Source organism: Rhinolophus hipposideros, assembly GCF_964194185.1.
Source record: "Rhinolophus hipposideros genome assembly, chromosome: 12".
In the NCBI taxonomy this organism is placed as follows: domain Eukaryota; kingdom Metazoa; phylum Chordata; class Mammalia; order Chiroptera; family Rhinolophidae; genus Rhinolophus; species Rhinolophus hipposideros.
In genome coordinates this window covers 57,243,118-57,269,136 of record NC_138058.1, presented here as the reverse complement: position 1 = coordinate 57,269,136, position 26,019 = coordinate 57,243,118, and the positions used below count along the sequence as shown (strand labels likewise).

At 46.6% G+C, this 26,019-nt stretch overlaps 1 protein-coding gene across 3 annotated transcripts; it reads left to right on the top strand.

The window, feature by feature from the left end:
* On the top strand, positions 1 to 24,516 carry LBH (LBH regulator of WNT signaling pathway). 3 transcript variants are annotated; one of them, XR_013994625.1, is made up of 4 exons: positions 1 to 246; positions 2,824 to 2,926; positions 21,857 to 22,192; positions 22,628 to 24,515. XR_013994625.1 is itself a non-coding variant. In XM_081068565.1 (4 exons), the coding sequence occupies exons 1-3, from the start codon at positions 221 to 223 to the stop codon at positions 22,043 to 22,045; spliced, it is 318 nt and encodes a 105-aa protein (XP_080924691.1). In that variant the 5' UTR covers positions 1 to 220; the 3' UTR covers positions 22,046 to 22,067; positions 22,646 to 24,515. The 3 variants fall into 3 exon arrangements, 2 of the variants coding, with proteins under 2 accessions (XP_080924691.1, XP_080924690.1); XM_081068565.1 differs by having other exon boundaries at positions 21,857 to 22,067; positions 22,646 to 24,515; XM_081068564.1 differs by having other exon boundaries at positions 21,857 to 24,516.
* Positions 24,517 to 26,019: the final 1,503 nt, after the last annotated feature.

Sequence of the window (26,019 nt, the reverse complement as noted above, 5' to 3'; positions counted from 1 at the left end):
GGGGCCGCGAGCTCGGTGGAGAACCGAGAGCTCCGTCTGCTTTGCGGACGCAGCTGGCAGTGGGGCTGTCTCCGGAAGGCGGACGGGCGAACGCCCCGTGCCGGCACTCGGACTCCTGCTCCTTGCCTGCCGCGGCTGTCTGCGTCCGTGACATCCTTACTCGGGACTCAGTGACCGTTTTTAAATCACAAGGGCGTGGGTCAGCCTCCCCTAGGACTTCATGTCTGTATATTTCCCCATTCACTGGTGAGTATGCTGCGCCCTCGGCGGGCATCCATCTCTCGGCAGTGGCTGCGGGACTCTGGCTCCTGCTCGTGCCAGCTTGGGTGCGAGGGCAGCAGGCAGCACGGGCGCCGGGCAGTAACCCTAGCCGGTGCAGGAGTCAACGTCAAGGTTGCAAAGGTGGGGGTGGGGGAGGTGGTGCTGAGAGCATCCAGACAAAGGAAGTGAACTCAAAGCCCACACTTCAGGGACCGCTGGGAAGGTATATGATGATGGGGTGGGGGAGAACCAGGGGTCACGCCTGAACCCCCTAATGCGGAGGGCTGCAGGAGGCGTGGGCCCTGCCTGGCACCGGGGGGTGGGGGGACAGACTCCTGCTCTCCTCGAGCCCCTCCCCTTTTTCTTTTTGTTTGTATGCATGTCTCGGCGTGGAGGCCGGAGGCAGTGGGGCTGAGCTGGTGCAGCGGCGGCGTTTACAGATTTCCAAGGGGTGGGGGAAAAAACGCCCTCCCCACACGTAACCGGTCTCAAGCCACAAGCAGCAGCACAGGCACATGCTGCACCCTCCCGACCCCTTCCCTTTCCATAGCCCCTCCAAAACTGACGCGCCTTTGTGGGGGCCTGCGCTCGGGTGGAGCCGCCCCCGTCGGCCCAGGCTGCAAGGAGCCTGGGCCGGGCAGGGGGCCGAGGAGGTTTGCACCCTACCGGGGATCGGGGCTCAGAGGGATGCGCCACGGCGCCCGGCTCGTTGTGGAGCGAGGCCCCAGGCCGCTGGGCTAGCGCGCCGGCAGCTGCTTCCTTCCTGCTCTGGGGAAGAGGAGGAGCGGCCGAGGGGCGAGCGCTGGCGGCTCCGGAGCGCGCTCTCAGGTGCGGGCGCCCAGAGCCCGTCCCCGCGAGCTGTAGCTCGGCGCGGTCCTGTGCGGCTCAGGCACCGGAAAGTTAATGCTTCTCGCTTCAACTTTTCTGGCCCGCGCCTCAGCCCCGAGCGAGGAGCGAGCGCCCCTACATCCGTCGAAGAGCCTGGTGAGAGCTCTGTGCGCGCTCTTCTGGCCCAATTCTTTGCGGGGTCGGCGGCAGCCTTTCCTTGACCCCGGAGGAAACTGCCTTTGGAGTCCCGGCTCCTGGCCGGAAACTTGCCCCTAAACCCAGCGTCTTTTCTTAGTCTCCCCTCCCCTCATCCCAGCCTGGCTTTGTTTAGAGAAGAGACTGAACTCTAAAAACAAAGTAAAAATTCCCCCACCCCCGAGGCTTGCATACCTTTCTCCTTCTGGGTGCCCCTTCCCTCCCACCTCCGTGGTGTGTGAACAGCCAGGTGCCATATGGATTGGAGGCTTTGTGTTCCTGGCCACTCAAAACTTGCCAAGGTGGGTGTTAGAGCCCATCGGGGTTATTACCCCAGAGAAATTAAGGTTTTGGGGTTATTTTATAGTTGCACTTCATAGTTTGTAACACTTCCTCTCCGCCCCCCCCCAGATTAGCCCTTTTTTTAGCATAAATGTGACATATGCATTATTAGCACCATGGTAACCCACAAACAGGGCACCTGTGGCTCAGAGAAATTATGTGACTTGTTCAAGATCACACAGCTCTTGAGTGGCAGAGCTTGGACCAGAACCTATCGCTTCCATTTCCAAACCCAATGCCATCTTTATTCCATAGTAAGCATAAAATGAAGAGTTTGGTACCCCTGTTTCCTTAGACATAGTCTTCATAAAGCCTGCCCCACTTTTTTTTTTTTTTTAAACCATGTGTAAAGGTATGATGGTGAAAACATTGGGTGTTGTGTAGTGAGGACGACTTTGGTATGTACCATTTGGCATTATGCTTTTGGGACCCTGTATGTGCCCATGGCTTGTGTGAGGACAATGGAACGTTTGTATCCTGCTTACAGAGTACAAAGCACTTTCACATGTCAGCCATTGGTGGGCCAGCGTGGCCCCTCTGGAAATTTCCTTTGCAATCAGAGTCCGGGTATCCTTAAGGCGTTTAATCCAGGGGATGTTTTTCAAGCTGTGAGCTTGCAGCTGCTGTGGCTGGGGCTAGAGAAGGGGGTTGGATGGCAGATGTGAAGCTTGTAGAAAGCTGACCCTTTGGGACGTTTAAGTGGGACATTTTGCAAAAAGGAACACTAGAGAGACAGAAATTTAGGAAGGCAGCATTATTAGATTAGGTTTCCCTGAGGTTGACCTGTTATTATTATGTAATGATAATAATATGCAGTTCCCCAAGAAGAGTTGAATTGGTGTTAATACAGACAGACGGACTCAGCTACCTACTATTTTGTTTTTTCTCTAGTTCTGTCACTTAAAAGAAAATCCAGAGTCACTCTGTGCCAGTGCAGACTAGTACAGGAGAGGAGGGAAGAGGAGGTTTGCCAGAGAGGTTTTCAGACAATGGCCTTTGTTGATTGAGGTTGACAGCCCTATGTTCTGGGCTTAGAAGGCACTTCCTCCGGGTGTAAGCTTGTTTTTCTGCGTGTTCTGTTTTGAACACCTCTCATCCTGCCTCCAGACAGTCCCCTGCTCTAACAGCAGAGCACACCAAGAGTAGGAATGTGAAAGTGCATATGTTTGTTAACTTTGGGTCTGGGTTTCTTGACAGCCCTGACTATCTGAGATCGGCCGAGATGACTGAGGTGATGATGAGCACCCCATCCATGGAAGAGATTGGCCTCAACCCCCGAAAGGATGGCCTTTCCTATCAGGTGAGTTCAGTATTGGGTTCCTTCTGGCCCTTTACAGCCTAGTGGGTTTTGCTGGGACTGGAGGCAGACTTGGTTCTGTGTCCCAGTGCCCCTTATAAGAGCTGTGTGACCTTGGGAAAGTCCCTTAATGCCAGTAAGCCTCAGTTTCCTCATCTGTAAAATGGAGCAACAATACTCCTTACTGCACTGAATCATGGTGAAGATTCAACTTAATGCAAGGATGTATATAAGGTATTCATAGTCCCTGGGACACATTAAGGATTCAGCAAACATGAGCCGCTGCTATTAATTAGTCTTCCTGGTGGTTGTGGACTCTCCCATTCATGGCCACTAAGGAGGAAGTAATATGTCCTGTCAGTTCAGACATAACTTCCCTTCCCAGCCACTAGGGAAGTGGGAACATTGCTCTGAGGGGCGACTTATGGGGAAGGGTGGTATGGTGGAGGAATAGTTCTGTCAAATACTGCTTTCTTCCTCACGTTGAGAGTTGATGAACTAATTCCAACAGTTAATGTTCAAACTACTTGGAGTTGAGGAGAGCTTTCCCCAAAGAGAGGCTACCTCTAGCTTAGAAATTGTCCTGTGCGGTAGATCCCAAATCCATAAAGGACCAAGAAAAAAAAGTGACCTAAGTAAGAGCTTTAGATTCTTAGCACTGTGCTCTCTCTGGCCTGACATGCTGCTCTTCCACTGCCTGCAGACGGCTTCAGAACACCTTCAGTTACCTGTGGGGCAGTGAACTGTTTAAGGTTTCCAAGGAGAGTTCCTAGGGGAAGAAGGAGTTTGTTTTTAGGGAAGACGTTGGGGCTAAGGAAATTGTGTAGGGTGGCTGGCCTGGGGAGGAAAAATGGGGGTGTGGTGCACCCATTCTGCAGATGTTAACTGAATGTCTGCTGTGGGCCACACACTTTACAGATGGTTCGCATTCACTCTGGACCATAGCTCTGAGGTGGGAATTCTTGCTCTGTTCCATGGATGAGGAAACAGACTCAGACTGAGTAGGTGACTTGGGTCTCGAACTACAAAGCCTTGCTCTCATGACGGGTCATGTGTCTATACCTTGGGTTGGTTCTTGGCTAGAATCTAGACTTGCTCTGGCTAGTCATTCTTTAGACCACTCCAGAGGCATTTATTTTGTAAAGGAAGAAACAAATAGAAAGCCACGTGGGTGCAGTGAGGGAGGGGATCCAAGACTGCCTAGATGAAAGCTAAGGTTGGGTAAGGTAGCTTGGCAGGTGACAAAAGAGTCACCCACAGACATGCTTGGGAGGTTCAAGAAGGCCCCTTTGTTTTGTGTCAGTGCAGTCAAACCCCCTTTGCTGGCTGGAAATAAATATTCTGGTAGCTTGAGGGGGTATCGGGGAGAGGGGAATACCCTTCCCTGATAGTTTTATTCCCTCCGTGCCCAGAGTGGGTCTGAGCGAGACAATTGAAGGCTCCACAGCCTGTGGGGGGTTAGAAGTTTCCTGGCTCACCGGCTGGGGTGTTTTTAGATACCAGTTTCCAAGCCACTGAATCAGACTGAATCTCTTTGTGGTTATAGGTGAGATTTTCTTTCACTTCTGAGTTTTAGATTTCTATCACAGAACCTTTCCAAACACAGTCGTCGGTATGTGCTATGTGTGCTTTTTATATTCTCCTTTTGAATATGTCCCAGGATAAAGGGCCAGGTCCTACAGAGCACTTTTCTCAGCCCTTCAAGTCCTTCAGGCTGCTTTGCTGGGTCTGAGGGTGAGGGCAGGTGACTGGAGGAAGGGGCTGCAGCACTGGGTAAGGAAGGCTGATTTGGGGCTGCAGTTTTGGGGCAGGAGCTAAATAAAATCACCTCGGGGATCCTGAAATGTCTCAGTGCTGCCTGAGAAAGAGACCCCCAAATCTTCCCTGTGGTGCTGGACTGAGGGTCCCCCCACTTCTCACAGCCCCTCAGGAATCTTGTCCCTGCTGCCTGGCTTGGGGCCACTATCCGATTCCAAAATATCTTACCTGCAACTTCAAAGCAATCTGTCACAAGATTTCAGAAGTCTTCTGGTTGCCTGAAGAAGAGAAGGGGGAGAAGCTGTAACCTTTAACCAAGCAACGTTGATTGGCCACTTGCTATGTGCGGTGTGCTATGCTTGACGTCTGCAGAGATTGGGTTCAGGGCTCACGTGGGAAGCCAGCAGGTACATAACAACTGGAACACAGGCAGTCTGGAGGAGCGATACAAAAGCCGTGGTCAATCCAGGTATGGGTGGCAAGGAGAAAGCTTGGGAGGAGGTCAAACTAGGGCTGGGACTTGAAAGAAAATTAGGACTTTGACAGGGCACCTCCTTCAGATACCTCTTGGCTCAGGTGCAGGGCTTTGCAGAGAACTGGCCTGCTAACTGCCATAGGATTGATATTCACTCAAAGCTAGTACCATCCAATTAAACACATTCCCACCAGAGCTCTGGGGATTGGCTGGAGCCCGTCCGCTGTGCATGCTCAGGCTGGGCTCAGATCTGGGGAGGGGAGATCTCAGAGCTCTGTTCTTGGCGTTCTGCCTAAGGGTAATAATAGCACATGGCTTTTTACCGAGACCTGCTTTTCCAAGGAACCAAAAGTGGGAAGGAGACATCAGTCCCAACTTTGCAGATGAAATAGAATCTCAGGCTTGTCATTTGACCTTGAAAGGAGGTCGTAAAATAAATAGGTACACTGGACTTTGTTGATCATTTCCCCACCGTCCAGACCTACCACGGGTGAAGCTTTCCTGATTTCTCTGCCCCAGATGTGATCTCTTTCAATACCTGTGACATTTTGTGTTCTGAAATGATGCTGTGCTAGGTGTGGAAGATATGGGTCCTGCCTTACCTTCTCCCTGCCCAGGTCTCTGAGGGCAGGACATGACTTCTTACCCTCTTTGTGCCCATCAGCCATCACCCCTGTCGCACCCCTCCCCAACCCAATGTGCCTGCTGGCTCAGGACCTTCACAGAGCAGACCCCAAGTGATGGTGGTGGTTTCAGCGAAGTCCAGTCTCCTGATTCATTCTAAAGCTGGCCACTTTCACCTCTGCTTTAAGATCTGTGAAGGGCCTCCTTAGGCCCATGCCTGTCACAGCTTCACATAAATGCCTTTTTATTCCCTGAAAGACTCAGGTAAGCCCTGTCTCTTGTGCTTAGGAAGTTAGTGCATTTTTGTGAGCCTGTATAAAAATCAACAGAGCCAATGCCTTGTTTTGTCTTAACATTTATTTAGAGAATCAGTACATGAAATCCATGTCTGCACACTCCCTTAGCATGAATTATAACACCCGCCGAGTGGGTGAGTAAATGGTTACTAGAAAGTCTGAGTACATTTTAGGCGGGCTGTGGGTGGCAGCCAGCTCACTGGAGCTGAGTGGGAGGTCTCCGCGAGGACATTTATGGCTCTGATGGCTACAGCTCTCTCGCCACACTGCACCTAGGGACCTCCTATTCTCCTGCCCCTGGGACAGGAATATCTGCCACCTAAGGACTTCTTCCTTTTCCTGATTCAAGGAAGCAGGTCAGTGGCTGCCTTGCAGGGCTCTCCCTTGGTTCCAGGGGCTCTAAGAATGTGGCATTTGGAATCCCTCTCTGACTGGGTCTCCTTGATTGAATGCTGCCCCTGATTGGCCTGGATCCTGAATGGGGAAGAGTCCTGGGCATTTATTTGCTTGGGGACACTGACAATGCCACAACCCAAGGGCCCCAGTACAGCATGCGGAAGCTTCTGCAGTTTTATCGCGCTTGCTAAGTTCTAGATAGAGATACACCTCCTTGGTTTGCATTTAAAACTGTCCTTTCTAAAGCATCTAGACCAAGATCTGATAACTTTATCCTTCCCTAGACTCTTTAAATTCCTTTCTGATCAGCACACATGTCCCTCATGGGCTGCCCTTTGTATTCCTTCTGCTGTGCTTGGTCACGTACTCCTACCATCTGATGTTCATCTACCAGTCACACAGGCAGCGGGCTCTGCTTCTCAGGAAAGCCAGAGAGGACGTGCTATAAACCAGAGGGAGCTTGGTCTTCACGTGCCACTGTGCCTCATGCCCCGTGCCTTCCCTTTGATCCACAGAGCTCAGAGCTTTCCTGCGTCTTCCCCCGCGTTTCCCAGGACAGGAGGGAGGCATCTCCTGGCGTTTTATACAGTAGGGAGGAGGGAGAGTAGAGGGTGACCGCTGCTTGCCACAGTCCTGCCATTTGTTTCTGACAGTACAAGGGTCTTGGTTCTAGCTCTGCTTTAGGACAGGTTCAAAGCACTGCGCTAGCTGAGAGCTAGCCTCTCCCTGGGCAGGATTTCTCAGCCTCTTCTATCTCCCCGGCCCAACAGTAGCCAGCTCCTTTCTCTCCCCGTCCTCACTCATTATCAGAAGTAGTAACTCCTCGGTCAAAAAACAGGCTCAGTTTGATCACTGAAGTCAGGCGGCATTTGGTCTTCACTCCCATCTATGCAGAGCCTTCCTCAGCGAAGACGCCCTGAGCCTGGCTTTCCCTATGCTGTTCCCACCTATGGAAATGCACGTGTTGAAATAAGTGATGGATTGAGTTTCCTTCCCTGGGTTAAGCCCTCAGAGAGGTTCCTGCTCTGTGTCCCTGCCACTATCTCCCACAAGCCCCTGCTCGCGAGGCCCTTCTGGTCATAACTCATCAACTACCTTTGTCTCTTCCTTCTCGCGTGCCTTGTCTCATTGGTTACCCCCCAGCTGTGGTACCCAACATATTCTGCTAAGCGGCCGCATGGAAGTCCCATGGTCACCAGGAAACCATCTTTCACAACATCAGACTTAAAAAGCCTCAGTCGTCCCCGGAGAGACATAAAACTAAAATTCCAAAGCACTTGGCAGGAGACGTCTAGCCCTGGACACGACACATTACTGGAATCACAAGTTTTCTTTCTCCTGCCCCTTCTCCCTTCACCCCGCTCCCTCCTTGGTACAAATCATAATCGTGTGATACAAAACAGACAGTTAGGGCCACGTGGTTCAGAAGCACAAGGAGCTAGTTTCTTTGAGGGGCACTGGGCCTGGTCTGCACACACTGCCTCCTTTTCAGTCAGTATATACTTGGAGCTGATGAAGTCTACTTTGTATGAGGGATCCAGCACCTTCCTTCCCAGGCCGAAAGCCTTGACACAAACATTGTGTTCACCATTTTGGAATGCCCCTGGGTTAGGGCCTGCAGAGGGCTGGAATTACTCCCATGGGGATTCCCCCCCAGCACACACACCGTGGTCACAGCAGTGAGTCTGTAGCCCCGCCCCGCCAGGGAGAGAACAAGCTTTCTTCACTTTCTTAGCCAACACGTTACACACTAGGACCATACAACCCGAGTTTTTCTCAAAGGGCCTGTGTTAGGCCTGATGCCTCTCAAGAGCTGTGTGTTCATCACTCCCAGGGCAGGGTCTGTGCCTTAGGCTGTGCTTTGTTCCTACAATGCTGGACACAGTGTCCCACAATAGTTGCTTACTGAGTGCTGAGCCACGTGTTGGACCCTTCCTCCTGCCCTTTCCTGCACGGAGAACGATACCTCTACCTTGACCATCGTTGGTGTAGATTTTTGTAGGATCCGCATTTTCTCTGTCAACCCAGTCTCCCAAGTTGGATAGAAAGGAGAATTGTACCATTAGGAAAAGGGATGAGTTTGGGTGGTGAATCTTGTGACTGGAGCCAAGAGCTATTCCTGGGTGTCTAGGGAATGTCCTGAAATGATCTTTCAGGCCCGAGTCCTGAAATAATCTTCGGAGGATATGAAAACAGGCCCTCATTCATACAGAGCTCAGAGGTGACGGGGCTTTGCTCCTTCTAGTCTCTGTGCCACCTCCTGCCTCTCACTTCGCCACCTGCCCTTTCCTTGTCCCTGAGCCCAGCTCAGGAGTGTTCTGTATCAGGAAATCAAATCCTGTGTCTGCTGCTTCATTCCTCGGCTAGGGAAGGGCCCCTTATCACACAGATCTGTCTTTGAAAAAATATTAAAATTAGCCAAATTTTCTCCAGACTGTTGTCCAATTAGCACTTTGACCTCAAGGGATGTTTGGGAGCGCTCTGAGCCCCGTCTCCACTAGAATTAATTGCCTCTGTCAGGAGCTTTTTTTGGGTAAACTGTACAGAAGAGGCACACAAGCATTTAGCTGAAGCAGCATAGACTGCTTGCGTCTCGATCAGGAATTTTATTGGAGCCAATGGGAAGGAAGGTTCTGGATCTCTCCCTCACAGTCGAATTGGCCTGACAGGGAGGGCATTCACAACCCTCAGTCCAGAGGTGCCTGGTCTCTAGGTCTGACTTTCTCCGAACTTGAATCTGAAGGTGGTTCCCAGGCAGAATTAATAGTATACCTTGAATTCACCCTCTGCCTTTACTTTGGAGAGTGGAAACACTTGCTCAGCCTAGATTTGAGAGGCATCCTTGGCTTTCCCAAAGGGGTGTGTGTGTGTGTGTGTGTGTGTGTGATAATTACAATGGTAATAGTTATTCCTTTTAGAAACTTAGGAAAATACAGAAAAGTACAAATGAAAAAAATACCCCATGTTCCTATCACTGAACATTTTGGTATGTTTACTCCCGGTGTATTTCTATGCATTTATATTTTAAAAAATTAAATTGAGATAACACTGTCTATGCTATAGTGAATCTTTTTTTCACTTGCTATAATAGTGTGACTATGTTCCTGTCATTTGGTTTGCTTCGTAAAGGGACGTTTCATTTTGTTATATACCACTTTTTATTGCTGAATATTTAGGATGTGGCATATTTTGTTCTTACAAAGAATACTGCTCTGAGCCTCATTTTATATAAATCTCCACACAGGTCTGCTTCGTTTCCTTGGAATAAATTACTGGAAGTGGAGTTACTGATTTAAAGAGATTCAACCTCATTAAGCCTCTTGATTATTTCTTATCTTAAAAACAGAAAACAAATAAAAGAGTATCAAATTATAAGCACCCAGAATTGAAAGCTCTAGCAAATAGACTCTCAGGGGTGCAAAACCCATAGAGATGGAATAATGGAGGAGCCTCGTAGATTGAGTCAGAAAGGTGTTGGGTTATTTTAAAGTGGTTAGGAGATGTTGTACATCTTCTACTTCGTTAATTGCTTATTTTGAGATGATAACAATAGGTGATGTTTAGGCAATTAGCCAGCATTACAAAATAGCTGGTGATCATGTTCTTGTTCTACAGTGTAGATGTTGACATACTCTGTGGATTACAAATGTACGTTTATATGTACATTTGTACATATAATATATATATATATATACATATATATATATATATATATTTCCCTACTTTTCTCCTTTATTCTACTAATGACATTGGAGCACCGTGTGACCTTAAAGAAGACCAGTGAAGTCGCCTAGAGACCCATGAAGGTTGGACAGATGCATGTTTAGTCCCCTGAGCCATTTTGGTTTTCCTGGGGTTCCAGGTCTGGCTCATGGAATGGTCATGGTTTAAAACTATTGCTTCCCTAAAATCAAGGCTACAGGGCTCTTAGAAGTAGATCTGAACGTGCTGGAAGTCTTGGGCCCAGTGCTCAAGGGTCTTCTACCCAACAACTCTGCAAGGCTCCAGGTGCTTTACAACAAGTCAACAGCCCAGGCCATTGTTTCAGGAGGGTCCACATACTTCTGACAGATGAACAAGTTAATTGAGGTGTTACACAGACAGGCTTTACAAACGTTAGTGTGTTTTTATGGTTACTACCTTCGATAAGTAATACTAGTTTTTCATTTATGTAGTGATAGTTTCATTATAAAAAATGTTTTAAGCAAGTGAGTAAAGGAAAAATATAATTGAGCCATAATGTGTGCTTGGGTGTGAAGGAAGGATGACAGTGGTGTTCGACTTCCAGAGGCTGATGTCACTGTTGTTACCATGAAGGAGTGTTTTTTTCTTCAAGAGTTGAATGTATCCTCTTGGATAGAAGCGTTCTTAAAGATTAGCGAGTACTAAATTACGATATCTGTATTTCTTTGGTCATTTGCCCACTTGGACATGGCAGCTGAGGCTCCTTCCTGTCTGTATTCTTGGCATCCTACGATTGGAGGTTTTCATGCCAAATTACTTTTTAATAATGGTCTATGTATATACTACTTCACGTTTTAACAAAGTGTTAAAACCGGAGGACAGCTGCCCCTAGGGTTCGCGGAAACTTTCCAAGGGATATGACAGCAGAGAGCACTTTTGGAAAATCAATTTCCACATCTTCAACTTCCTTCTGTTGCTTTTCTAAAATTGCATTTCCTGAAGGCAGGCTTCACCATTTTTCTGTTCTTACCTTTCCTGTCACAATTGCCCTCCTCCCCCTTATCAGAGAAGGACCTGCCTCTTGCCTCCCTGAATCTTTTAAAGTGCTTTTTCCCAGGATATAGAAACTTTGGGGACATCAAATGGACCATTCAAGATGTTACTGTCTAGAAAGCTCCATAAATCCCACCCATTGGTCACATTAAGAAACCAATCTCCAAAAATGGACCATTGTGTTTAGTAATTATTCGTGGTATGTTTATTGATTGGTTATGTATTAATAGCTACAATAAGCCAATCCAGAGTTTGTTTTTTTTAACAAACCTTAGGGTCATGAGACATAAAACTATTAAATGTCAATTTATATACATACATATATATATATTTGCATACATACATACATACACACATCTTTTTATTGCAAAGAAGTATGGAAAGCTAATGACTAAACACTTTCAAACATAAAAATACATGAAGAAAAATCCGATAGGGAAGTACACTGGAAATACAGTTTCAGGTAGAGAAAGGAATCAGATTTGACTTAAGAGCTTGTTTATGCGTCTTTTTTTTAAAATAGGTGATATTGATATCAAATCATTATGACATTGATAAGCTTCTGAGTGCTTTGGAAAGAATGATATAAAAGTCTTATTTTAAAATGTTAATATTTATAATATATCAGAAGGATATCAGTTTAAAAACATGTGAAAGGAGACACAGTTTTTCAAAATTCCTTTAGGGAGTACACAAACAAAAAGTTTGGAGACCTGGGACATACACACTTTTCTTGGAATCAAAACTGTGGCACCAGAGCATCTCAGGACAGAAGGGCACCTTGGAGATTGTCCCCCATCGGATGTGAGAATGCCCTCTAGTAGCATGGCATTGGGTCACCTAGTGATTCTTTGGACACTGCCAGTGACACGGAGCTCATATCCTCTCACCACAGCAGGATTATGGATCATGGATTTGGGTAACTGGTTTCTAATCTTGGGTTTATCATAATCAGGCAACTCACATCACCTCTTTGGGCCTTGGTGTCCCCGTCTGTGAGGGAGAGTTGCTTGTACCATTTTTGTTAGAACTTTGTATAATGAGGTGAAATCCTCCATGCTGATCCTAGATTGGCCCCTGGAGTTTAAAAATCTCTCTTCCTTATGTCAGCCTTTCAGATATTGACAGCAGTTTTTATGTTCCCCTCAAATCTTTTCCAGTTTTAAAATATATTGACCTTCAACCTTGACTTACCATCATCCTGAGGGTGTTTTTTTCTCTACGCTAGTGGTTCTCAAACTTTTTGGTCTCAGTCCCTTTTACATTCTTAAAAATGTTTTAGGACCCCAAGAGATATTTGTTTATGTGGATTATGTCTTTTGATTATATCTTTTATGGATTATACCTTCTAAAATTTATATTTATCAATTCCTTTAAAAATAATAAAACCATTACATGTTTTTATAATGTAATGTTTATAATAACAACAATCCTATATTCTAAAACAAGAAAAGTTTAGTGAGAAGAAAGGCATTGTTTTACATTTTTGCAAATCTGTTTGGTATCTGTCTTAAAAGAAGACAGCTAGATTCTCATATTTGCTTCTGCATTCAGTCTGTTGTGGTATGTGTTGGTTGAAGTGAATGAAGAAAATCTGGCCTATTGCAGGTAGGTAGTTAGAAAAAGAAGAAATATTTCAATAGCCTTTTCATATATTTTCTTTGGTATTTCACCAAAACTCAGCAAATAGTAGTTTCTTAAAGGTTAGTGGCAATGTGGAATCTGAAACCTTATCAATGAACTTCCTGTACTCTTACATTAAAATCTATTAGTCTGTCTTGCACTTTGAATAAATCTTTTACCCACGCTCGGTTTCATAATATGGTGCATTGATCATTTGGAAAATACATGTTCACGGAATTATGCAGATCTTCCAAATGTTGATACATTTCATTATGTAATATAAAACAAAGATCACATTTGTTAATATCTCCACGGGTCTCATCAGAAATTCCTCAAGTATTAGGAAATTTTCAAGCTTACTGTGGTTGATACACGTTTTCCAAATTTCTGATTTTTGCTTGAAAGCTCTATTTTTATCATTGATAACAAATACCGTCACTCATTTTCTTTGAAGTGACAGGCTCGTTTTACTCATTTTTGAGAGCATGTCTGCCAAATCCCCAAGTCTGAATAACCATAGTTTAGTGATCATTCTTTTAAGTAAAAATGGTGTTACACAGGAAAAGTGGCTAGTTCAGCTTGCAACTCAGTCACGTAAGTGCTTATTTTCCTCGAGGTAATCACTGTGCTTCGATATGCAACACAAGTGTTTTTTGCTGACTTTCCATTTCATCCAAAGAATCTGAAGACAACATGCACTTAAGGGTCATTATTTATGAAAATTAATTTTTACTGCTTCATCACGAATATTAAGTGGTGTTTTTTTTAACCTTGAGCGTGAGGTGGGGATGAAGATAATGATACGAGTATAGTCTGCTGCCGCTGCATTCATTAATTTTCGCCAAGGTGCCAGCAATTTTACCCACCATTGATTTTTATAACCTTAATGCAAGTGTCAACACACAGAAAAAAAGCAAATAACATCTTAGTATTATTAAGAAAATATTTTACTCCATGGACACCTCCTCTCTGAAAGGATCTTGGGACTTGAGCTTTGAGAAGCACTGCTCTAGGCTGACCAGAACATGTCTTTTCAGAGGACAGCAGGACTCTACCTCCCTGTTAGTGTAGACAGCCCCCATGATATGAGTGACCACTAGGAATATAGCCCGGTTTGCTTCAGTTTTTTTAGCATCAGTACTGCAATTGTGGTCAACTATAATCTCCAGGCCTCTTTTATAGGACCTACTATCAAGCCAGTCTTCCTGTTTGGGAGGAAAAACAGTTTTTAACTTCAAGAAAGACAGGTAAATTTGCTGATGACCTCACTTTGGGACAAGGTGAATGGGAGGTGATGGGTCTCATCCAAGTGGAGATATTTCACAGATGGTAAGAAGGTGGAAATGCAACAGTAGACTAGAGAATTCTCAGCCTGAGGTATACAGGTGAAGACAGGAAGCTGCCTGAGTCTGGAGAAAACCCTAGGATGACACTGAGTCTAGATAGGTCAGGTGAACCAGGTCAGGTGAGCAAGGTCATGAGCATCAGGAGAGGGCATAACGCCCAAAGCAGGCTTACTGGCCTGGCCATGTGCAGAGGTGGTGGTGACTGAAGGCTGAGCAAAGGCCATGGGGCAGGGCTGTAAGGAAGTCCTAGACACTTGAAAGAGTTGTTTCCATGCAGGGATGTGTTTGGAAGCCATGTGGTACGGGTTAGGAAGGGAATTTCAGACAAGGATGGGATGGCTGTGGAACCAGGCTAAAGATTCAAGATTCAATATCTTGCATCTTCATTTGCTCAGCCAAAATGAAGAATGAGGGAATGGTTAAAAATGGCAGGCATGTCAGTCTGGACTTTCTGAGAAGAGGTGTGTCTGTGGGACATTTGGGTAGCACCAATGGAGAAGGATAGAGAGAGGGATCTGTCATCCCCAGAGGCGGCTGGGAAGCATGTCTTCTTTCCAAAGGGCAATGATGATACAGTTGTAGGGTGCGGGTATTTGAATCATCTATGCCAGATAACTGCCGTCTTTTCTCACCCTGGAGAACTTTGAGAAGCATGCTTTAACTTTCCAAAAGCCCCATCAGCTGACCAGTCCCAGAATTGTCAGTACTAATTAGTGCTAATTAATTGGCATTTGGAACTCTTGACTTGCAGGATGGGTGTGTGTTTGAGAGATGTTTATGAAAGATGTGCTTATCCAGAGGATTTCCTTTTCTTTTAAGTTTCAAGGCCAGAGACTTAAGAATCTTTAATCTAAAGGAAGGAGATCCAACTGTTATTACAAAGCCTGAAATCTCTGCTCAAGTCTCCTGTAGGATTAAAGATACCAGAGAAGAGCAGGAGATGGCGAGGTGGATATTCCACAGCCCCCGTCCAGGGGATATTTGAGCGACATGAGAGTCTCCAGGGTGAAGAATTAGGGGACTCAAATCTGAATGGAGACTGGAGAATGTTATTCTCTCTCTGAATCCAATCAATAGCCACTCTGCCCCTTTGTTTAGTTCTTTCTGGTTTTACCAGCCACATTTCATTTTGAAAAGTCATTAAAATGCAAAAGATGATGATAAGATGGCAGGAGTCAAGTATTTCAAAGAACATATTTCTTGCCTTCACTTACTGTTGGGGCGTAAAAAACAATGTGTACTTATTATTTGAATTGGTTGCTACTCATTCATTCGGCCCTTGGAAAGCAGGATGCCCGTAGAGATCTGCCGTTATAAACCAGCCCCTCCTCGAAAGGAATAAACACACAGGGCCAATTCATTGTTGTTCTCCAGGAAAAATAAGAAACCCAGACTTTGGGAAGTTGAGGGGCAGGAGGGGTCTGACTTGCCCTGCAGTAGGCTGAGGGGGAGATGCGTAATGGGGGGACCTCCTGCGGGAGGGGCTTCCACTGAAAGCCTAGGATCTGGATGGGGGGTGGCTGACGTTCCAGCTGGCCGAATCCATGCCCTTGGAAAACAGAGGCACTGGAAGGGAAGTGATGAAGTCAACCCACTTCGCCTAGAATTGGTGTGTGCAAGCCCAAGAGAGCTCCTAATTTGCTCCTGTCACAAACCATATTGATTTTCCAGTCCCTCACTCTAAATGCTCCTTGGAGACCCCAGGTTTACCTAATAAGAATGATCACTAGGCATTGAAAGTTTACAGAACATGTTTACACATACCTGTATTTAATTCCCATCCCTAAAAGGTAGGAATGAGCATTAATCCCAATTTATAGCTGAATGGGGGTAGAGGGGAAGGGAATGGACCTCTACATCTTTGAGCCTGACTGTGCTGGCACTCAACATGCAGTATCAGGGAATCCTTCCAACAATACTGTAAAGTGGAAATTCCTTCCTCATTTTACTCAGGAGGCAACTGAGACTCAGAGAAGTTAAACTGAGTTGAGCGTAATCGTGGAGACGATATGACATGGAGGCCAAGTCAGAGCCAGATCTTTCAGACTGCTGGTCTACCTGAGGGAGTGGCAATTTTCCATAGCAGGTTGGAGGTTGGTTTTTCTCCCCCCTCTGTAACCAGAGAGGGGGGAAGGTAACTGTGTGGTTTTGTACGCTGAAGCAGATCTCTCTCAGTGCCTTGGGGAGCTACCTGGTTATTCATCTCAGGCCCTCTGCCCAACCTCCTCTGCGCACCCCACCCCAGCACACCTCTTTCCTCTGTTCCATCCCAGCAGAGAGTAGCAGGACGTCCAAGCTCCCAAAGTCTCAGCTTGCAGAGCTGGTAATTAGCCCTTTGTGTCCAGTTAACCACCTTTCATCTCCTCTACCTGCTGGTGTCCGCTTTCCCTATTAGCATCTCTCAGCTCTGCTGAGCCCTCCGCCCTCTTTGTGGCCAGCTCAGCTTGTCTGTCAGGGATGATGGCTAAGGGACACACGCACACAGGGGAGGGCTGCTCAACGAGAATCACTCACATTTTCCATCCTGTGTGCCAGATACCTCTCTCCTCTCCCCACCCCACAGATAGCCAGGTTTAGGTCACCTGGCTTAGAGGAAGACAATTGATAGCTAGGCCCCCAAATTTGGGGCCTTTGGAGCCCTGGTGTTGCCTTTCAGTTCCACTCCATGGCTAGAATGGGAGCTGACTAACTGGCAACTTTTATACTTCAGCAAAAAAACCTGCTAATTCCTCATCTCCAAGGGGCTCACCTTCAACCCCAGCCTTCTGCTTTGAGGCTGCCCATTTTGGTCCATCAGCCAAACAGCCTGAGTTTTCCTGGACAGTCCTGCTTTCATTGTCCTCATATTTAAACATTTATGTTTGTGTTGTCTAATGCGGTAGCCACTAACCACATGTAGCTATTTAAATTTATATTATGTTTACATATATCCTAAATTTATGTTAATAAAAATGAAAGAAGATTAAAATTTTAAGTCTCATTTCAATCGCTCAATAGTCACACGTGGCGAGTGGCTACTGTGGGGCAGCACAGATGGAAAACATTTCCATTATCACAGAAAGTACTTTTGGATAGCTCTGATCTACACAACCAGAAATTCTGTGTTTCCCCGAAAATAAGACCTAGCCGGACAATCCGCTCTAATGTGTCTTTTGAAGCAAAAGTTAATATAAGACCCGGTCATTTATTATATTATATTGTATTGTATTGTATTGTATTGTATTGTATTATATTATATTATATTATACTGGGTCTTATAGTAAAATAAGACCAGGTATTATATTATGTTATATTATATTACATTACATTATATCACATCACATCAGACCAGGTCTTATATTAACTTTTGCTCCAAGAGAGGCATTAGAGCTGATTGTCCGGGTAGGTCTTATTTTCGGGGAAACATGGTTCTAGTATATTGGCATTCAAACTCCATTTCACAGGCTGTTTCTTTCTCGTAGAAGTTCCTAAAGTTCCCTAGACCTTTCAAGTGAACTCATTTGAGTTCCCAAAACGCCAGGGCCTGTTGGCATTACCTCTGAAAATGTGTCTCCTATAAAATGTACCATTACCAAGTTCGAATGCCTGCTATTTCTACACAGTGGGACATATGGGGCCTGGGATATGGTTGGTATGTGTGATCTTCAAAACTTCACTCCATTTACAAAGGAGGGAACTTGCTGTCTATTAGTTTCATCCAGGCCATCAGCCCTGACCGCCAAATGTGACAGCTGGATGTGGAATCCAGGGCTGGCAGAGGGAGGAAGGGGCAGAGCTGAAAGAATCACAGTTGGGCATGGGTGCTTCTAGGTCTGCCCTGTCCTAGGGGTGAGGGTGAGAAATGCCTATCAGACCCTCCCCATCATCCTGTCTCAACTTCTTAAACAAGAGCCTTTGCTGCAGAATGAAAAGGATTTTTTATTTTATTTATTTATTTATTTATTTATTTATTTATTTATTTATTTATTTGCCTTTTTCTTGTCTGAGAGAAGGGGCACTTTGGGGTAAGAGGTTGAACCAGAAGCAGTTTCTTTTTGGGACGGGGCAGTTCCTTATTCCCTGCCAGTTCCTGCAGGCAAACAGCATGCCGAGCTGGCCTGCTGCCTCCACCGTACCTTGTCATGTGCTTGGCAAGTCTGACTTGAGTCCTTTTTTCCACTGCCTTCCCCACCCTGTCAAATTACAGTTGCAACCTCTCATTTTTCTGCTGCCTAGATGATTAAAAAGCATGACTTAGTGGAAAAATCTTGACCTCTTTAGGGTCAGCCTCTTAAGCAGCTGTTGTAGATAAGATTCTGCTGGCAAAATACTCAGCAGTACTTTTCAAGGCTTTCTGTCTTGTGTGTAAGGAAATGAGAAGCTGTTTGCTTCTGGGTGCCTTTTGTTTGTCTTTGGAGAGAACTAAAATTTTCAGAGGCACAAATTGGTGTTATCTGATAATAAAGTAAAATTTCTGGTGGAAGCGTTAGATTATTATAGTGATTTTTTTAAAAAATGTAATTAACAGGCTGTTAAAATTTTGTTCTTTTTCTTTTTTTTGGATGGTGCTTGCTATGAACAATTCAGGGAGCAAAGTTCTCTGGCAACTAAGCAGAATCAGAAGTTCAACGCTCAGACTTCCCCCAAGAACTTAAAAGACTTAATTCTGCAGCTCTTGGTATGATAGGCATTGTTTAGTTATTTTAATTACTGTTAGTATTGCTGCCTCTTGCTTGGAGATTGAATATTTACCGTAGTCCTGTTGAAACTGTTCCAAAAAGGACATTCCAATTTAAATTTAGCGTATGTCCTCAAAGCATTTTATCATCTTTGTATTTGCCAAGACCTTGTACCCATCTAATGAGCTAAGAAGGTCACTATGCTTCTCAAAAGGAGAAAATGAGGCACAGGTGGTTGAGAGGCCTTGGCTAGGGTTATCTAAGTGATGTCAAGGACATAGTGAGAATCGGGGGTCTGTGGCTTGACACAATGTGTTATCAAATGAACACCTCACTTGAAGTCCTTTAGGGCTGGGTTTGGGTTCCCCACCAGCCACTTCCTAGCTTTGTGGTCTCAAGTCAGTCACTTGCCCTCTCTGTGCTTCAGTTTCTTTGTCTGTAAAACAGGGATCATACCACTACACACTTCATAGGATTACTGTGAAAATTGAGATTCTGCTCAACAAATATGCCCCCCATGTCGTCCATTATCATCAATATTTTAACATCCGCCTGCCGCCCAATTTTAGTTAAAGACCTATTCCCAGGTCAAAACAAAATTCCATGCTCTCCACCTTTACCGACCTCCTCCTCCTCCTGTTGGCCTTGCTGCTGCTTGTCCCTTTCACTCTTCCTCAGCTTGGGTGATCAAGATAGTTAGAATCCAGCTGGCACCTTCTTCAGCTGGGGAGTCACAAGAGAGGCACAGCCCTGGGCTTGAGGTCAGAGGGTGGACACAGGGGCCCAAGTCTGTCCTGGGCCAGGTGTCCATCTCTGCTTGATATTTGTCTCAGGTGCTGAAGATTTAGAACAACTGTTCTGACTGGCAAGCTCAGCTTCCGGACCTGGCTGCTCAGAGGGTCACCCTGGGGCCTCCAGCAGCTGAATAGGCAGTTAAAGCCCAGAGTCTTGCCCATGCTCCCTGGTCAGTTTTTTTGTCTGTGAAATGGGAATGTTGACCCAGTAGCGTCCATTCATTTTTCAAAAGGCACTGTTAAAGCAGATCCAGGTTTGAATCCTGGCTCTTCCGTGTGAGTCTCAGAGCCTCAGAGTCTCACTTCTCCTCGGGGGTGGTGAGGCCTAAGGGAGGTGCTGTCTGAAAGAGCTGTATAAACTAGCATGCTTTGCACTCTGTGGGGATCCTGTTGCTCACATACCACGCTCATGCTTGGAGGGACACCTTGTTTCGTCACCTACAGAGCTCCAGCTCCACATGAGGAGTCGTGGGCAGGGGCCCAAGGACCCACTCGGCCCTCTCCCTGCTCGGCACATGTGGGTCTGTGTGCACAGCCCAGTCCAAGGGCAGAACTGTAGGACTGGCCACGTCAGGAAGACAAAGCCCGCAGTGACGGTCAACCTTCCCCATGCCTTCTTTCATTCCCCTTCACCTAAGCCCCTCCCCTGCCTTGTTTTCCTCCTGGCTGCCATTATGGTACTTTTCTTAAAGCTTGTTAAATCTTTAATGATGCCTGGTTGTGCAGCTGGCTTAAGACTTAATCCCCAGCAATAGGGCTTTATTGGATAAATGGTTAATAATCACTTGTCTGCAGGAATTGGGGAGGTTTTGTTGAGGCCCGTGATTCCCAGCAGCCCCACGTGACCTGTGACATGGTTAGCGATTTGACTGGGACAGCACTGCTTAGGATTGGGGTGCAGTAAGATGAAGCACCCTCATAACACCACGGAAGTTGGGAAGGCCTGAGTTTGTAGGCCTCTGTTCTACCTCTGGGGAACAGAGGACACCTGTCTGCTGCCCTGGGCTTGTCTGGGTCTCAGCCAGGTATGGGCACTCCCCAGGATCTCTTCAAATGTACGTCTCCACCCACGCCGGGTTTTGCTTTCCTTTCTTTCACCATTAACAAGCTGTGTGACCTCGAGCAAGTCTCCTGACCGCTCTGGGCCTCAGTTTCCTCATTTATCAAACAGAGAGGTTGGAAGAGACGGCCTTGAAGGTGCCCTGTGATTCTGTGAGCCCCAGTGTCCCAGACAGAGGTTCTTCTTTCTGGCTCTCTGGTGTGTCACTGCGGGTTGTGAATGGCAAGGGACCAGCAGTCCATTGAATTAAGTACTTAAGCTTCTGGGCAAAGAACTGGGTCAGCTGTAGTCACAGGGCAGTGTGAGCAAAGGGAATCCACAGAGCCAGATGTGGCCCTTGACTTTATAGCCTGAGGGCCCGGAGTTTGAGGTTTCTTCCAACTCCAGGCAGAACACACAGTAGGCATGCAAAAAAGCCTCATTGATGGGACTCTAGAAAGAGAAGTAAACTCAGATGTAGAGCTGTCAAGGAATCAGGAGTTGTTTACAGGTGAAAAAGCCTGAGATTTTGTTCCCAGCTTGTCTGTGATTGGGGGCCACCCTCAACCCTTATTTGGCCTTGACTTTACAGCTGCACTGAGATGAGGACCCATCTGCTGGAAGGGCAGGTGGTATTGGGGCCTGGGAGTCAAACATGTGGGTCTGAATCTCCTTTCAGCACCCACTTCCAGGCTATGCTTTGGACTGCTGCAGTTAAATGCTTGCTGCAGGTAGAGATGTGACTTACCGTGTTTCCCCGAAAATAAGACCGAACCGGAAAATAAGGCCTAGCGTGATTTTTGGATGACATCCCCTGAGCATAAGCCCTAATGCGTCTGTTGGAGCACAACTTTATATAAGACCCGGTCTTATTTTCAGGGAAACACGGTACTATGGATGACATGATTTTGAATTGTTTTATCTAAAAATAAAATGAAACAAAAAGTGCAAACAGAGCCACCCCACCTTTTAGACTTGATGGCACTGCCCCGAGGGATGGTTTCCCATGTTGCCCCCAGATTTGCTCCCTGGCTCCTGCCTTCCACCCCTAAGCAGGATCCCCAGGAGTAGCACAGCCCGGGGCATGTAGCAGGTGCTCAGCCCTGCATGTGTGTGTGAAATGCAGGAATGGAATTTCTCTTTTCAGACCAGTACGTGACTGGGTGCTTGCTCTGCTTTTATTTCAGATCTTTCCCGACCCGTCAGATTTCGACCGTTGCTGCAAACTGAAGGACCGGCTGCCCTCTATAGTGGTGGAGCCCACAGAGGGGGAGGTGGAGAGTGGGGAGCTCCGATGGCCCCCCGAGGAGTTCCTGGTCCAGGAGGATGAGCAGGAAAACTGTGAAGAGACAGCGCCAGAGAACAAGGAGCAGTAGAGTCCTCGCTGACACCTGGCAGGTCACAGCAGACAGCATTTGTACCTGAACTGTGTTCTTTCCCATTGTGATGGAAGAAGAGAGTGAGCCACAAGCGTTCTGAAATGTCAGACAATGGCTTTCGTTTTTGCACCTGCAAATCACTGAGTTGGTCTTCTTTTCTTTTCTTTTCTTTTCTTGAACTGTGTCGGGCCGTGGAGCCCTCTGGGACACTTTGCAAGGCCTTCTGAGAAAGGAAGCTGCTTCGAGCAGGGGTGGGGGGTGCGGGAAGCTGTGCGTCTTTGAGATCATTATCTGAACTCAAGCAACTCGAGGCCTTGGTGGGATTCCAGTGGGCTCTGGGGGTGGGGTGGGGTGGGGTGGGGGGGTGGAATGTGCACAGCGAACAAGGAACATTTGAGGTAAGAACACAAACATGAGACGAAAGAGAAAATACACGTTTTAAAGAAAACATTGAGCAGAGAAGTACAGCCAGGAAGTACTACTCAGTGAGCATTCACTCTGGCTGCCGGGGCATCAGACAACAAAATCTTCATCTCTCTCCCCGGCTTCACCCACCACTAGCCTTTGTTTTTATTCCAGGTGTGTTGTCTGTTTCAGGGGATGCAGGTAAAGCAATGCAGTAGAGGCTCGCTGCCTGCAAAGCAAGCTGGAGGAGATACTCGGGTAAGGAAAAGGCCTCCCATTCCTTTTCCACAGACCCTCTGCTCTTGGCTACAGCAGGTTCACATACCAGCGGTAATCTGGAGATTTTCTTTTAAGAGGCAGGGCTTTTGAGCTTCTTTCCCCTGATTTATCCCTTTTGCCCCCTAGCCCTTTTGAGAGTAGTGAGAATACTTCCTGCCCTTGTTGGAGGACTGAGGTGGACACTTGGACATGAAGGTTACTTCCCAACTGTTCCTCCCAGACTTGCTTTCAGTCTTAGCAGAGCTGGCAGGCAATCCTCGGCTGGCCCTTCCTTCTCCTTCCCACCCCTCACCCCTCACCCCCAGGCACAGCCATCAGGAAAAGGTGGCTCCCAACCATGCAGTGGGTTCCGGCCAGCCCAACCAGCCACACTACCCACCCCCATGGGGGCTCTTGGCCCGTTTTTCTGGTGAGAGCTGAGTGGAGACCAGAGGAATCTTTTTCTGTTTCTTGTGGGGAGGTGAGCTTTACTGCAGGTCCCAAGAGCTGGCAAAGCCTGGGAATTATTAGATGGGGGTGAGGCTCACATGCAGCAGCCTGGGGATCAAGTTTAAAACTGAAGGGCGTCATGAGATCCTCGGCTTCTCCCGTGTTTTCCTGGATGCAGGTGGGAGGATGGTGTGGTGAGGGAGCATGGAACAGTTGTCCTCTCCCCCCCACCCCATCCCCTGCAAGGGCACAGTTGCATGAAAAAGAGCCTTGGACTGAGAGCTTCTTCTCATAGTTCAGAACCACCAGGAGCAGCAGGTTGCAGGACAAACTCTTCTAACCATCTCCATCTCAGAACAGATTATGCCACCAAGAGGTGGGTTCGAGAGCCTCCCTGGGGCTGAACTGGGCCAACCAAGGCACCCACGTGCCCCCTTGGGTTTCTGGTCAGTGCAGGTTGACCCTGGTTTTGGACTTGAGTGTGGAGTTGTGTTTAATACCTCAAGGTTCATGTGGCTCTTGGGAACGTTGGGTAGTAGGTCCAGTGTGTGCTATTGACACATGAGCAGGATTTGGTTTTGGGAAGTTGCCTCTCCCCCTTCCCCCGTTCTGCCCCACTGCTCCCTTCCTCTGTGTTGTCTGCTTGTGTTACACACACTGATGGCAATAACTTCTTCCAGCTCCTTGAGGAAGTGGGAGAGGCCTGCAGCCTGTACTGCTGGGTATTTCTCTCTCTTGCTCTCCCTTTCCTTCTGTTTTGGCTGCAGAGAGCCTTTCCTCCTGACTCTCATTCCCTCACAGCAGCATTTCTCATCCTGTGCCTCCCTTGTGGATGGGGTCTTGCCTTTTAAAATTCTGTGTTTCCATGTCCACCTCTCATCTGCGCCCCTGTATCATCTGTCCGTGTGATGGGAACGTGCTTGTAAACTGCATAACAGATCTACTTTGTGTATTTGTGTGTTTATGGGGGTGGTTTATTGTTTTTGCTGGTTGCTAGACCCCTTTGTATGACCGTTTGGAGTCTGAGCAGGCCAGAGGCTGACCAGCTAACGTCAGGACCCTCAGCAGTGAGCATGTTGGGGGGACCCAGCTGTTCATGGACAAGTGGCTGAGCCTCCTGTCCGGCCTCTTCTTTTTTTTTTTTTTTTTTTTTTAAGTATCTTGTGTGTATTTCTAACTGATTGTATTGGAAAAAAACCCTTAGTATTTCAGTAAAAATGCCTGTTGTAAGATGACCCTCCTGTAACTTCTATCTGTTCTTTTTTGAGGCTCAGGGAGAATCTAGCATTTTTTTTTTTTCCAAACTACTTTTTGTCACTGTGACAGTTGTAAATAAAGTTTGAAAATGCTTTCCACTCTGGTCTGGTTTCCTTCTTTCTTCCTGCTCCATTAGAATGGAGAGAGCACCAAAGAAACCAAGTTGTTACTCTCATAGGAGGCTGGGTTAGGGGGAGCCTCATGTGAGGTTCCTTACATATCTTACCTGCTGGCCTTTCCGGGGTGAGCCCATCCATGTTTTTAAATTTTTTAAATTTATTTTTAATCACTTGGCTACATGAAAGCAGACTTTTCTTCTGTGTCAGTTGTTCTCAACTCTGGATACACATCAGAATCACCAAGCGACCTTTCAAAATATATTCAAATCCCCGAGTCCCACACCCCAAGAATTGATTTTGATGGGCAGGGGTGAAGTGGAAGCACTAATATTTTTAGAATCACCTGGAGAGATGTTAACACACAGCCATGGTTTAAACTACTTTTCTAAGGGAAGAGAAATTCCCAAGATATGTTGTAAGTTCGTTCACAAAGATTGGGGGTGAGTAGAGGGGTGTGTATGTAGCTACAGAGAGCTCAGCACCCATCCAGACCCTTTATGAGTGCCTTTCACGTATCGGGCATTGTTAAGAGTTTGGGGTAAACAAAATAGCAGTGGCCACAGCCCTGAATGCACTGCTTTCGAGTAAAATTAAATGACAAATATGGTGAGTGCAAGGCAGGAGAGAAAGGACAATAGGGTGCTCTGAGAGTGAGTATTTGTTGAAGGGGTCAGGAAGGGCATCTGAAGAAGTCACAGAGTGGAAATGGGGGGCTAGGTGCATGGAAAGAGTGCTTCTGGCAGAGAGAAGCCTTGGAATGAGCTGGACTAATGGAGGTGGGGAGGAGGAAATAGTGCAAGCAGGGCTGCTTAGGCCTGGGTGAACAGTTTGGATTTTATTCTAAGTCCAGAGCCTAGAATAATATTTTACATTTTTACACAGACTGGCTCTGTGGAGATGGGATTGGAGGGGGCAAGATGGAAGGCCCAGAGACCAGGAATGAGGCTTCATGGAGGTCAGAATGAAGGCGGTGCTTCGTGCAAGGAGCTTTTGGACGTTTTTCTAACCTGAGGCTGGATATTTTTGCCTTCACTCAGCCTACATCTGGGCTCGTGACCATCATGAGTATAGCTAATCAACCGATCTGTGCTGAGAGTGTCCCCAGTATTAATAGAATATCAATCTATTTTAACATTAGCCTAACTTAAACCATTAGATCTGCTGCCCTGAGGATAACTTGCAGGCTTTGACTACCCTCAATTTTGATTGTCCCTTTATTTTCCTCCAATAGTCTAAGGATGGAGTTTATTAGAATCCAGTGTCCTTGAATATAGTCCCTCAGAAAACTGACTTTATTAACAGGTAAATAACATCATCTATGTAGAAAATCCTATGAAATCTTTCTAAAAAAGCTATTAGAACTGACATGTGGATTTGGCATGGTCTCAGGATCTAAGATCAATGTACAAAAATTGACTATATTTCTATGTAGTAGCAATCAACAATTGGAAATTGAAATTGAAAATACCACTTACATTTGCA

Excerpts from the sequence above, each read along its gene's own strand:
- LBH (XM_081068564.1), top strand. The coding sequence starts at position 221 with ATGTCTGTATATTTCCCCATTCACTG. Across the intron at positions 247-2,823 it reads GTATATTTCCCCATTCACTG|CCCTGACTATCTGAGATCGG; the intron begins GTGAGTATGCTG and ends GTTTCTTGACAG. Across the intron at positions 2,927-21,856 it reads AGGATGGCCTTTCCTATCAG|ATCTTTCCCGACCCGTCAGA; the intron begins GTGAGTTCAGTA and ends CTTTTATTTCAG.